The 15,708-nt window shown below is 43.5% G+C and overlaps 1 protein-coding gene across 1 annotated transcript in view; it reads left to right on the forward strand.

Moving 5' to 3' along the window:
- Positions 1-15,708, forward strand: part of kcnd1 (potassium voltage-gated channel, Shal-related subfamily, member 1) — a gene marked incomplete at both ends in the record, with an annotated part of 240,342 nt that overhangs the window by 179,170 nt on the left and 45,464 nt on the right. Inside the window, one exon of the mRNA XM_084333253.1 lies at positions 4,127-4,210. Coding sequence (XP_084189379.1) covers positions 4,127-4,210 — 84 coding nt within the window. The remainder of the gene's footprint in view (positions 1-4,126; positions 4,211-15,708) is intronic.

Consider the following 15,708-nt stretch of genomic DNA (forward strand, 5'->3'; position numbering starts at 1 on the left):
TCTGTTATAATGAAAGTACTGGTATCGGTTCAAATGTGAACGGTACCCAACCCTAGTTATGAAGGACTGAGGTATCTGTTATGAAGGACTGCTAGAAGGTCTCTGATATGAAGAACACATAGAAGGTCTCTGATGTGATGAACACATAGAAGGTCTCTGATGTGAAGAACACATAGAAGGTCTCTGATGTGAAGAACACATAGAAGGTCTCTGATGTGAAGAACACATAGAAGGTCTCTGATGTGAAGAACACATAGAAGGTCTCTGATGTGAAGAACACATAGAAGGTCTCTGATGTGATGAACACATAGAAGGTCTCTGATGTGAAGAACACATAGAAGGTCTCTGATGTGAAGAACACATAGAAGGTCTCTGATGTGAAGAACACATAGAAGGTCTCTGATGTGAAGGACTGATAGAAGGTCTCTGATGTGAAGAACACATAGAAGGTCTCTGATATGAAGAACACATAGAAGGTCTCTGATATGAAGAACACATATAGAAGGTCTCTGATGTGAAGAACACATAGAAGGTCTCTGATGTGAAGGACTGATAGAAGGTCTCTGATGTGAAGAACACATAGAAGGTCTCTGATGTGAAGAACACATAGAAGGTCTCTGATATGAAGGACTGATAGAAGGTCTCTGATATGAAGGACTGATAGAAGGTCTCTGATATGAAGAACACATAGAAGGTCTCTGATGTGAAGGACTGAGAGAAGGTTTGATTTGATTTGATTTGATTAGACAAAAAAAATAAAAATAAAAATCCAAAAAAACGTCAAGGATGCTACACAAAGAAAGTCAAGATTTATTGGTGGTCCTTGGTCTCAGACATACAAGCAATACGAAACATGACCACAAATAACAATTCGACAAACTACATAGACATGAACATTTTAAATGCAGTACAAATGTAGCCACAGACAACAATGTATCAGACAACATTTTCATGCATTTTAAAATCTAGTTTTTGACATTGTCGAGGAGCCAGACTTTTTTCTTAAAATTGTGTCGGCTACTCTGATGCATTTTAGCTGTGAAGGTAGCAAATTCCAATTTGTAGCTCCCCAGAATTGAAAAGAACATTTGCCCATATTTGTTTTGAACCTTGGAATACGCAGGTCAGCCATGCTGGCTCTGGTGTTATGGGTATGCATGTCCCTGTTCCACTGAAAATAATTTGTAAGATAAGAGGGGGCCCTATTATTATAAATGTTGTGAACCATGTTGAGCTGAAGTTGAACGGACCAGGCTTCCAGAGTTTCCAGCCCAGCAACTGGAAATGTTGTTTGCCCACATGTGCTCTGGAGGCTAGTAGTCCTAGAGTTAATCGGATGAGTTTGTTCTGGGAAACCTGTAACTTGTCTTTTAAAACTTTGGTCACACCTCTGTACCAAGAACAGATAGCATAGTCAAAGCAACAAGAAACAAATGAATTTGCCAGAATGCGAAGACTTTCAGGGTCTAATAAATGTGCTTTTCTGGCCAGAAATTTTGTTCTGCCATTCATAGTTTTGAGAGCCATGGATTCCCGGCTCAGGCTGCTGTCTAGATGGCAAGCTAGATAGTTTATACACTTTTTTGCAGCAAAAAGCTGGCCCTCGTGATTTATGCTCTCTGATTGATTGATTGATTGAAAATGTTATTAACAGATTGCAGAATGGGTACAATACAGTACAGCTCAATACACACAATTGTTAACACTTTCATTGCCAGCCATGCGGTGCGCCTTACCCCCCTTGAATGCCACCACCCACTTCAATGATAGAGCTCTCATATTTGCAAACGCATAAACTATGTCTTAAATGATGGCTATGTGTCTAATCTGGCCGTCGCTTAGCAATGACTTGTTTGCAGTCAACATTGTCGAAACGGATTGTTTTTTAATCGGTTCATTTCCGTTTTATACCATTTTGAAAAACGCTATTTTTTTTTAAATTTCAGGAAAATATAAAGATTCTGTGATAATCGCCCTTTACTGGAATATTCTGGAATACACAAAAAACTGTCATTTTTCGTCCTATTTATGAATCATTTTCAAATAAACACTAGATTATCGATAGTATATGTGTACTTATGCACGCTATAGAAGCGAGCTGAAAAATCGATTATCTCATTTCCTGATCAGCACACACACACACACACATAGGGCACACGTTGATATCTCTGTGAAAAAAGGTCTGATTATCCTAAGACTGGTAAAATAGATTCCTTACCTCAGATCATATGTTCTCCAAAAAGATTATTCCAATTCCTGATCGCCATTCCAAATATCGATCGCGTTTATTGATCCAACGCTGGGTACTGGAAATATGTATTTCACGCTGTTCTGGGGCTCGGCAATGAATCCGATCCTCTTGGGTGACTTGCCTGATAAGTAAAATGAGGAAACAGGATTGTTCCCCCCCATGTGTTTCATTCAATCCATTCCAAAGCGGTGCAGTACCACAGGGAGAGACGATAGGGGGCGGTACTTTCCCAATGGAGCTCAGAGAGAGTTTGCAGCACTAACGTGAGGCTAGATTGATGAAATATGAATTCAAATCGCTAATTAAAAAAAAACAAGATCTCTCGTTGTTGGCAATGAACGGTCGGCATGAACAAACAAGATATCTCGTCGTTGGCATTGAAAGTGTTAAGGGGCTGCAGACCAGAGAAAGACTTTTGTCTTGTTTACATCAGGGTCCCCCATTTTCAATTCATCATAATAATCTCGTATGAAGGACTGATAGTAGGTCTGGACGGTATGGTCTAAAATTTATATCACTGTATAATTTGAAGCATAGACGATAAAGGTATATATCACGGTATATATTTATTAATCTTAAAATGTCTATATAAATGCTTCTGAAGGTGTAAAACACTGGTATGGCAGCTATTACTGTACTCTTGTATTACTAGGACATATTTCACATAGTACAGAGGTATTTTAAGAACATTTATTGTGCAAAACTGCAATAAAAAAATGCAAAACCTTTTCTCAAGTGTCTGCAGGCAGGTAACGTAACGCATATCTTGGATCCAGTGCTTTGACCATGTCTTTAAAGCCCTTTCTATCGACAGTTTGAAAAGGAACCATGTCATTACACAAGTAAACAGTTTGTTATGTCGGTCCACCGCTGGCTTTTTTTGTTGTTTAACTTAACTTAAAACATAAATAATAAAAAATAATAAAATTATTCTGTTACAGCTGCTGAGCTATACTATAGCTAATGTCCATCAATATCTTCCTTTTTAATGAAATAGGTTTAAGAATCGAATCAGGATTGTTAGCAGAGAGAGAGAGGCGGATGGGGGAGACAGATAGAGGGAGGGAGGGAGGGAGGGAGGGAGGGAGGGAGGGAGGGAGGGCGGCTGCTGCAGCTAGAGTGGAGCTAACGTTGGCTTGATGAATCTACATCAACAGGCTGCTAGGAGTGGATCTAACGCTAGCTTTCTGAGGCTACATCAACGGTTAACATTACATAAGGTTTTAGCGCGACTTGGGCATTCCAGTATGGCGAGGATGCAAAGCATGTTAGACGATTGGACCCGTCGCAGAGTTTACATTACACATAGAAACTGCGCGACTCGCGAGAGAAGTTCTCACACAGCTGTGTGCAACGCAGGGCTGAAGAGCTCGTTCGCTTCTAGAATTGAAGGTCCGCTCTGTTCCGTGAAATGACAATTGCGCGTTGACACGCCCACTACACAAAGCCTCTGTGCTCCTAAATCATTTTTCCAGTTCGCACATATCTATTTTGCGAGTGAAATAGTCACACTGTAGAGCCCTGCCTCAGCAAGCTAACGCTAGCTCCACTTAGCAGCCCCCTCCCTCCACACTGTGGTTACGTCATTGCTACTTTAGAGTTGCTCTACCGGTCACAAGGTATAATCAAAATCCATACCGTAGCGCAAATTCATACCGTTTATACCGTATACCGTTTATACCGTCCATCATATGAAGGACTGATAGAAGGTATATCATATGAAGGACTGATATACCTTCACCTGACTGAGGGTCTTGGTGTGTATGATGTGTGCATATGCATGTGTGTCTGTGTGCACATTTGAGTGTATGTATGAGTGCACTGTGTGTGTTTGTGCACAACATGCTTACAGGTGTTATTCTGTATGTCTAATAGAAAGTCCGCCAGGCCAGACTCCGCATGGCCAAGAGAAGCACGACCAACGCCTTCCTACAGTTCAAGGAGGAGGGAGGTCTTGAGGTAAGTCTATGTACCAACCTGGTTAACCTACTGTATAACCCTACTGGAAAACTCGTTAAAGGCCAACTTGCAGGTTGTATTTTTGTTCAATAAACAATGTGACTAGGCCAACGCTGACTTTCATGAAGAGGGAAAAAAATTAACGAAATTGACCCCGTTTTAGCGTTTTTATCAAACATTTTGTCGACCAAACCACAACCTCACGCACATGCATATTTTAATCCATGGTTCCTAGCGTGCGTGTGTCATCTTAATGATGACATCACATCAGGTGCAGGGCAGCAGGGGGCTCTGAGAGTCACAGGCAGGTAGTGGCAGGAAGCAGCCTTCTTGCTACTACTAGCCAAGGAGCTAGTCTCTGTTTCACCTAACACTATTGCTCCATGATCATAGCCATTCATCTCTAAAGCTAACCACTATTTGTAAAAGCCACAACCACGTTACCATATTTGTAATAATGTAAATCATTGTGTCGTTGTACATATTGTTTATATAACGTTAGTAGCTAAGTTAGCTAACTTAGCTTAGCTTGGTAGCCAGCATTCTCGAAACTCCTAACAATGCCCGATTTAAAATGGTTCTCTCCTCTTTGTATACCTTTGTCCTCACAAGTATTCTGCCAGGGAACTTATGGACACGACAATAGTAGTAGTTATAAGGTGTTTGAGCTTGTAACGTTAACGTTAGTTAGCTAATAGCTATCGTGGTAGCCCGTTTCATGACTGTGATGCACAGAGTGGGCTACTATTGTGCTATCAACATGCCGCGACGTGTAGCTTGCTAGCCGGCATGATGCGTGCAGTGCTTTGCCCCACAGGTCTGAGAAGAGGACCTGCACATTTTACTCGTTCCCCAAACTCCTCTACATGCCCCGATCTAAAATGGTTCACGACAGTAGCCATAATGCTAACATTAGCGCGGTAACGTTAGCCAGAGCCACAGTGGCGGCTGGCCACCGGGGGCGCTAGGGCGCCGACCCACCTGTTAAATGAGAGAAGAAGAAAAAAAAATGTTTTGTTTTTTGTTTTATAGCCCTATAAATAATATAAACATGTTTAAAATGAATAATATTTACTCATTTTAAGTATGTTTGTGTTTCCAATGCACAATATAACGTTAATATATAAAATAAAAAATACTCGTTTTCCTGAACAGGAAGTGACTCACTCCTGCCGCATTTCTCCTGCCGCATTTCTCCTAGCCGTATTTCTCGGCCCGGGCTAGACGCAATAGCGCTCTGAGTGCGCATCACTGTTTGATCGCTGTATCCGTCGCAGCCAATCAGTGCGTAACGCGTTGTGCGTTGAAATATGATGTTTATGATGGAAGCCGGGCGCGATTTGAAGCGGTCTAGGCAGCATTTAGAATTTCCGTCTAGAATTTCCGTAGCCGCATTTCGCGGAGACGCTCTCTGATTGGCCGACGCGGCGATGCCAGTTTTTTCCTTAGCCACAGTTTGCAACATGTTCGAGGCTGTGTGTTGTGAACTTGTGATTCAGTCTGGAGTCTGGACAGTGGGCAGTGAGTGTGGATATACAATCGACAACAGTCTGGGGGAAAGTCAGTGGACATACACTTTATTAAGCCCTCCGGCTGGACCACGTTTCAAAACAAAACAAAGTGAGTTTATGCTGTTGTGTTGTGATGCAGCTATTTGTTGTTAGCTCACACAGTACTTGTTGGTTGTTGGCTAACAACAAGCTATATGGATGCAGTGTGGAGGGACATGAATGGACAATGGACATCAACACAGTCTGGACAATGGAGTGGATTATGGATATACTTTATCAAGCCCTTCTGCCTGCTGTTAACTTAACAACAAGGTAGATTTGCGATCTCTCTCTCTCTCTCTCGCTCTCGCTCTCGCTCTCTCTCTCTCTCTCTCTCTCAGCCACTCAGCTAACGCTTCTCTCTCTTTCTCTCTCTCTCTCTCTCTCTCTCTCTCTCTGCGTGTGTTTGGAGACGGAGCGAGTTTGTTTCTAACCTTTCTATTTATATATTGTGTTTCAAGTTGTGAATTAGACTGTAATTTATTTGACTGGTTGTGTGTTGCGTTGCTTGGTCAGCTGTCCGCTGCCAGTGACATGCCAATGCGTGGTACATATGTTTGCAAAATGTTTGGTATAGCGCCCCCCCATGGAAAGAATGTAGCAGCCGCCACTGCAGAGCCATATAGCCAGTAGTACTATGACCCGGACGGGCATAAAGCATAAGTTGCCTGAAGTGACGTCACGGCCCTGCTAGCGTCTGATAAGCTTTTAGATTTGCTCTGTGCATGTTATTTGTGCGTGGACCTTTTTAACCCTTTCCGAGTGGCATTTATGGCGTCAAATGGAAAAAAATAAATAATGAAATTAGATACCAATGATGTAAACTACCCATAACTGAAGAGTAGGGTTTAACCTGCAAGTTGGCCTTTAAGTACTTAAACATTCAGAACTGATAACCCTACTGGAGAAGAAAACGCATTATGTACAGTACTTAAACATTCAGAACTGAACCCTAAGAAAACTCATTAATAATAATAACTGTATTTGTATAGCACCTTTCATTCTCAAAGTGCTTCACAGTAGGAAGAAATACTTAAAATGAAAGCATAAAATGAGCACAAAATTGGCAGATCAAGATCAATGCATAAAGTGCAGACATAAAATAAGTATAAAACCAGCATCAAAATAGAACATTAAATCACATAGTTCTTCACATTAGGATCTAAAATCCCAATAGGCTTCTTTGTTTACGGTTTGATAATATAAAAAAAAAGACAGTAATAAAAGAGCAAAATAGAGTAGACGGAGTAAAATAATGCAATAGTGTTATGTCACAGTAGCTTGTGGGCTCAAATGCACAACACGGGAGGCAGAATACTGTTTAACCCCGTAGGACGTTTATTTCTCTGTAGAGGGGGGGGGGACAGGTACGGTGAACCTGGGTGTTTTAGCCTGGTGGGTTGCGGTAGTGGCTGGTAGGGGTCGCTGGAGGTAGTGGGCTGTGGAGGACACAGAGAAAAAAGAAGTTTTCACGATAGACTCGTACACGGGAAAATACAACGTCAAAAATCACGAGAGAATTGTATACGGGAAAATACAATGTAAGAAATCACGAGAGAATTGTACACGGGAAACGTGTACGGGAAATATTTGCCAGGCCATTCTTAGGGAAGGTCCGACGCTGAATGAATGTAGAACCATGCTTCTTGTAGGAGTAGGCAGAGGGGTAGAGTGGGAGCGGGTGTGGAGTCTCCATTCATGAGCGCAACTCGTTTCACCCGTGTCTATGACACGCTCGCATGTAGTGCCCGAGCTGAAGTGCAGGGGGTGTGTGAGGCAGGTATGGAGGGTTGAGCTGAAGTGCAGGGGGTGTGTGAGGCAGGTATGGAAGGTTGTAGAGGTGAAGCTGTAACAAATAGTGCAGTTCTGAATTACTGTTTAAACTGTTTAAAACCTGACAATCTTTCTTCCTGTTTGATACCCACTTTGACCCATCAAACCTCCCTTTCAGGGCTCAGGGCGCAGTTCCAGGCCTGGGTCCCCCACACAGTTTAAACCCTGTAAGAGGTAGTAAGATCAAATTAGCATACAACTGACACATACATTTGACAGGAAGTGCATACAAATATACAAAAAATAAGTGCATTACAGTAGTCTAACCGGCTAGATATGAATGCATGAATTAGCTTCTCAGCATTTTTTGATTTATAAATGGTCCCACCTTTGCTATGTTTCTGAGATAAAAGAACAATGTTTTGGTTACTTTGTTAAAGGAACACGCCAACTTTTTGGGAAATTTGCTTATTTGCCATCTACCCTGGAGTTAGCCCTGTTGATTTTTGAAAAACAGGGCATTTGAGGTGATGAAATCACCCCGCCCAGGCAGCAGTGGTTCGGCAGAAAATAGTTCAGAGTATTATTTCTGTTTAGAAAACGAAAATGTCTAATTATTATTATTTTTTTTTACGTGGTAAATACACAGGTCACAATATGTTTACAGGAACGTTTTGGAGTGTATTTCGTGACTGTTGGGAGCTATAGGCTACACTGTCGCACCTACTTCCAGTGAATGACGCTAAGGACGTGTAGTCTGGGAAGACGAGAAAGGGCTTATCTTTGTAGGTCATCTTGCCGCCTTCTCTTGCCTGATTTTCTGATTCTCTTTTTGGAGCGCGACAATGTCATCGGTGCAAGCAGACAGGGCTTGTTGTATTTCTTTCTAATTACCTTTTTAGCGCATCCGATTCCAATTGTGTTGCCGCTCTGTCATTGGTGAGTTGAGTTTTCACCGCTTGCAATTTGGATTTAATTGTATACAAATCTTCACAGAGCAGTGCTCTAAGTTCTGACTTGAAGATGTCCGCGATATCCTTACACAGGTCAGTGAGAAGCTCTAGTTTCAAGGCGGTGTGGTCCACAGGTGTTACTGGGGGATGGGGGGAGGAATCAGAGCGGGGAGGGGAGTCACCGAGAGCGGGGCTTGTAGGCCAGGCTTTGGCGGTCTTAATTTAAAGCTTTTGTTCGACATTATAAGCGCTCTCCAAGGTTGAAAAACGTTTAAGCATAACAAGCGCAGATCAAATAATTTTTTTTTAATTTTCTGCAGGAGCTTCCACACCAACGTCCTACTCCATGTTTAGCTCAACCGGAAGTCGTCATTCTATGCCTTATTCTATGCGCACTGCCAGTCAGCCTTTATGCAACGGAAAGATACACTTAAAATGTTGACGGAGAGAAGATAATCTCCTGATTCAGATATAATTTAACACAAATGGTTCCAAAGATATTTAATGTTTCTCAGCATATTTTCACACCGCCAACAAAGTACTGGGCCCATGTCCGCTGTAATTTCTGCCCGTCTCTGTCATTGAAACTACGGACGGAACTACTTAGCCACTCCCCTCTTGTGTGTAGTTCTGTAGTATACAGTATATATGTTAGACTTTCTGTTCGCAGTGGCATTGGTGTGGCATCCTTATCATTATGACACGTATCTTTTACAGTATTATAAATAAAGGCTCTGGAGGATTCTCTCTCTCTCTCTCTCTCTCTCTCTCTCTCTCTCTCTCTCTCTCTCTCTCTCTCTCAAAAGTTAACCCTAGTCTTGACTGTTCCACAGAGTTGTATTGTTGCTAGGAAACAATATCTATTTTCCATTTTCAATTCCTAGTGTTTATATCATATAGATAGATAGATAGATAGATAGATAGATAGATAGATAGATAGATAGATAGATAGATAGATAGATAGATAGATAGATAGATAGATAGATAGATAGATAGATAGATACACAGACAAACACACAGACAGACAGACAGACAGACATACAGATAGACCCATTAATTCACAATTTATTTAGAGGAAAAGCAATACTTTTATTCTGCACCTTTCTAAAAGCTCTGTGGATGTATTATTATCTTTTTTTTTATGATTACCCTACATAAAATGTTTATATATAGCACCGTTAATGTCCAACAATTGGAACTCCTATAAAAAGACAATCTGATGGGTTCTTTCTTTTCTTTTTTTTTTAGCTCAGAGATAAAAACCATTATATTCTCTAAATCTTTTATCAACAAATGGCTTCAAGCTGCATGTAGAAGAAGGCTGACACACACACACACACACACACACACACACACACACACACACACACACACACACACACACACACACACACACACACACACACACACACACACACACACACACACACACAAATATGCATTTATGCATTTAATTTATTTAGCCTTTATTTTACCAGGACGTCCGAGTGAGATTCAAAATCTCTTTTCCAAGGGAGACCTGTGATACACAATGATCACATAAAACACACAATACAATAGAAATACAAAAGGTGGACACACACAAACACATACCAAGACAAACACACACAGCTACACCAAGACAAACACACACCAAGACAAACGCACACCGACACACACTACGACAAACACACACACTAACATAGACACACACTAACATAGACACACGCCAAGAAAAACACACACCAAGACAAACACACCAAGGCAAACACACACCAATAAAAATTCACACCAAGACACACACACACCAAGACAGACATAGACCAACACAAACACACACCAACACAAACACACACCAACACAAACAGACACCAAGCCAAACACACCAAGACAAACACACACCAATACAGACACACACCGACAGTCAGACACCAACAGACACAAACCAACACAAACACACCAAGACAAACACACACAAACACACACCAATACAAACACACACCAGGACAAACACACACCCACCAACTCAGACACACACCAAGGCAAACACACACCAACACAGACACACACCAAGACAAACACACACACCGACACAGACACATACCAACACAGACACACATGAAGACAGACACACCCCAAGACAAACACACACTAAGACGGACACACCAAGACAAACACACACCAACACAGACACATGCCAAGACAAACACACACACACCAAGACAAACACACACCAACACAGACACATACCAACACAGACACACATGAAGACAGACACACACCAAGACAAACACACACTAAGACAGACACACCAAGACAAACACACACCAACACAGACACACACCAAGGCAAACACACACACACACCAAGACAAACACACACACCAACTCAGACACACACCAACACACACCAAGACAAACACACCAAGACAAACACACACCAAGACTAACACACACCAAGACAAACACACACCAACACAGGCACACACCAACATATACACACCAAGACAAACACACACCAACACAGGCACACATGCACACATGCATTTAATTTATTTAACCTTTATTTTACCAGGACGTCCGAGTGAGATTCAAAATCTCTTTTCCAAGGGAGACCTGTGATACACAATGATCACATAAAACACACAATACAATAGAAATACAAAAGGTGGACACACACCAACACACACCAACACAAACACACACCAAGACAAACACACACAGCTACACCAAGACAAACACACACCAAGACAAACGCACACCAACAGACACACACTACGACAAACACACACACACTAACATGGACACACACTAACACAGACACACACCAAGAAAAACACACACCAAGACAAACACACCAAGGCAAACACACACCAAGAAAAACACACATCAACACAGACACACACCAAGAAAAACACACACCAAGACTGTTACGACCCTGGCTCATGGGCACGCAACCTATGTGCAAACCAACACCAAAACCCTGTGCTCTAACTCAAAGTGCTACTATCTCAAGGAACTACTAATGTAACTGTAAACTAAGGTACTAATGCAACCCAATGGACAAGGACTAGAAGAATGTGACAGCTCTTCCTCCAAACACAGACACTGCATGTGTGTTACTAGGGCTGCCTTTAAAGCTCCCAGCAGGTAACCAATCAGCACTAATTGGCAGCCCTCACCTGCCTGCACAGTCACACAGGAGTGATCAGCTCCTGGTACGTAACACCTCCCCCACCAAACTGGTTGTCCGAGAGGCAACCACCACACAACAACCCATAAACAAAAACAAAAAAAAACCACTGTGACCCATTAGTTGTCAGGACCACTACCACAACAGCGATAGCGGGTCGGCCCCTGTCGAACACGACCACCAACCGTGTTGTATGCTCCCTTACAACAGGCCCCTCCACCGATACCGATCTGTCAAAATTAGACTGTAAACCAAAATCAACCTGAGAACTGCGCTCAACAGAACAGAACACAGCACAACAAAAACCATAGATCACTGATACCACCACCGCGCCCATATCCATCCCACCTGGCACTGGCAGTTCAGGATACTGCAAACCGTGAACATCCAGAGTAGGATGTACCGCCTCAGGTACAGCCCCAGCGTACCGGGAACATGGCAGTACGACAGTCACAAAAACGTCTGGAACACCATCTAAAATGGCGTCACCCAAAATAACATTGTCCTGATCAAAATCAAAATGGCTGCCACTCAACAGACCAGGTCGCGAAGGCGGCTCCTGCCCCACAGGACACAGGTAACTAGGTTGACCATCACACCTAGTGCATGGCAGAGAATCAGTGTGGACATGTGGATCAATATCAGAATCATCAACTGACATACTGGGACCACCCCTGCCCATAAGTGATACATTAGGGACAATAGAGCTACCGTGGGAAGGCTGGCAGCCTAAGTCAGGCTTAGTAGCCTCTCCAACAAGAACGGTGTCACATGAAACAACAGCACCTCTCATAGCATCCTTCCCACACTCATCCTCCAATTCGTTCGTGGCCTCAGCCACCGTACAGGCTGGGAAGACCTTGAGACACTGCGCTGCCATATCATCTCCTGTCACATGCTTCTCCGGCACGCCTGTCAACTCTGGTTTCACCACCGGGCCTAACACAAAGCCACAATCAAGAGAATCATTATGCAGAGGTACATCCACAGTGTGCTTTCCAAAATTCTCCACAGGTACACATTTTAATTCAACAAAGAACGTGTCACTAAGTGTAATGTCCCAAGTCGAAGTATCAACAACATCACATTTGTCCTTTGACATTTCTCGTGCCACAGCACACACAGGAAACACTCCTGGATGTTGCTGTGCCAGCTCATTAGAGACCTCAGAAACCACAGGAATGGGAGTTACAACCGGAGTAGCCAACACTTTGTCACCAGCCAAATCCTGCCATTGCCTGATACTAAGGGAGAATTGAGCGTGACCTCATGCAAAGGTGCATCCACAAATCCACCCCCAAAGCCCAGAACAACGACACCGGAACGCACAGAAGAGTTTCCTGAAAACGGCAAAACCCCCTCCAGAATGAGGGACTGAAAAGCACCGGTATCTCTCCAAATTGTTATAGCCTGTTTGGACTCTAGTGCATTAGTCAGGGAAACAAATCCATTCATCATAAACCTTGAGGAACCCTCAAGCTCTTTATCCACACGTTTGATACTTTCCCCATCCCCATCTAACGTTGGCATAGGCGTTCTGCATATGGTTTCTACCAGAGCCACGGTTCTGAAATTTTTCTGCTCAAGCACCGGGCACCCAGCAACAATATGACCAGGTTCCTTACAGTAGAAACAGATAATCCCTTCTGGGAATGCACCAGCAGAACCACCCCGCCTAGGAGGTGAAGTTAACTGACCAGCAGACACAGGTTTTGGGAAACAGCCCCCCTGAACAGGACGCCTATCCCCGGACTCCACACGGTAGTCCTCCAAAAACACGGACTTGTGTGTCAACACAAACTCATCAGCGAAGACAGCGGCGTCGCCTATCTTTGATACCTTACGCTCATTTAGATGTGTGGAAACGGTATCAGGAACACATCTTTTAAATTCCTCTAGGAGAATCAACTGCCTAAGCTGCTCTCTTGACTCTGCCTTCTGAGAAGTGCACCACCTGTCAAACAGGTTCTCCTTCTCCCTTCCAAATTCAACATAAGACTGCCCCTCCGACCTGCGATAACCTCTAAAACGCTGACGATAGGCCTCGGGGACCAACTCATAAGCCCTCAAAATGGAAGCTTTAACCAGCTCATAATCAGCGCTTTGTTCAAGGGACAGAGCAGTGTAGGCTTCTTGTGCCCTACCAACTAAAACACATTGCAGCAGCAGTGTCCAGGCGGTATCAGGCCACTTCAATGTGGTTGCCACCCGTTCAAAAAGGGGAAAATATCTTTCCACGTCTTTCTCAAAAAATGGTGGCACCATCCTAATATTCCTGCCTACATCAAACCCGGAACGTGACTCTGGATGCAGAGCACCCGCCTGCAAGGCAGCATGCTTATATTCAAGTTCCTTCTGTGCATGCTCGTGCTCCAACAACATTTGTTTCTCCTTAAACTCACGCTCCTCACGCCTCTCCTTAAGCTCACGCTCCTCTCTCCTCTCCTCACGCTCTCGCTCTAGCTGCCTTTCTTTAAACTCCAACTCCCTTATCCTCCAGTCACCCTCTACACCAGGTAATAGCGGAGATGCGCCAGACGAAGGAGGCTCCTCCACCCTCTCCTCAAGCACCTGCTCCCTAACGAGTAACACCCTTAACGCACTCAAGGCAGACGGCTTCAAACGTTTCTCCCCCGCAGAAAGCTCTACCATGTAGTGTACAGCAAGTTCTAGCAGTTGGTCCTTGGAAAATGTCTCTAACAAGTCATGAGACGGGCGATCAACAAAGTCCCTGATGGAAGCCATTGTCACTGAACCAGCCACCCCAAGCTACACACCCTACCTCACAGTCACGAAGAACCACTAACGAACCACGAAGACCCCCCCAACGAACCACTGAAGAACCACGAAGAACCACTGAAGAACCATGAATAATGCTAAATGCCAATAATAACAACCAGAAGGGAACGCGGTGGAAATGTGAGCTCTACGGAGCGCACCTTTCTAGGATGCAAAAAAAAATAATAATAAAAAAAAAAAACACACCCACCCTAAATAGACGTGTCATACACGCAGGGTGTTAGGTGCTACCAGGTATGCTCACCAAACACTCAAACAAACAAAATAAATACAACAAACAATTCCAAACAGGTGCGCCTTCTAACCTGATATGACTACATATGCTTCTACGTCTAAACTGCAGAAAAAACCGGCCCACCACATGTCTACCCTAAGAAACACTAAATCAAGCCCTACCACACTACCTGTGTTTTCTGGCCGCCCTAATCTACCTACCCTTGCACTAATGCCCTGTAGACCTAACTTTCTTCAACCACACCTGCTACCAGTCAAAGATCATATACCAATCATTTCATTGACCGCCCCAGGAGTACGTGGTGCACAGGACGCTAACCAACCAACAACCAGAAAATAATGTCCCTATCTACATGTGGTGCCCACTAAACTATATATTTTAACAGCATAAGTAGTCACATCAAATTACAAACAAATACGGCATACTCACCTGTTTGATGAAATGGCTCAGCCCCCACGTTACACCATATGTAACGAACACCACCCAAACCATAATACCATGACACCCCGTGTAACACAAAAAAAAAACACCAAACAAAGATCTAGGGGTAAAAGATCCCGGACGAGCGCCCAACTGTTACGACCCTGGCTCATGGGCACGCAACCTATGTGCAAACCAACACCAAAACCCCGTGCTCTAACTCAAAGTGCTACTATCTCAAGGAACTACTAATGTAACTGTAAACTAAGGTACTAATGCAACCCAACGGACAAGGACTAGAAGAATGTGACAGCTCTTCCTCCAAACACAGACACTGCATGTGTGTTACTAGGGCTGCCTTTAAAGCTCCCAGCAGGTAACCAATCAGCACTAATTGGCTAATTGGCAGCCCTCACCTGCCTGCACAGTCACACAGGAGTGATCAGCTCCTGGTACGTAACAAAGACAAACACACCAAGGCAAACACACACCAAGACAACCACACACCAAGACAACCACACACCAACACAGACACACATCAACACATACACACACCAAGCCAAACACACACACCAACACAGACAGACACCAACCAAC

Source organism: Notolepis coatsorum (genome assembly GCF_963971535.1).
Source record: "Notolepis coatsorum genome assembly, chromosome: 17".
Classification (NCBI taxonomy): Eukaryota; Metazoa; Chordata; class Actinopteri; order Aulopiformes; family Paralepididae; genus Notolepis; species Notolepis coatsorum.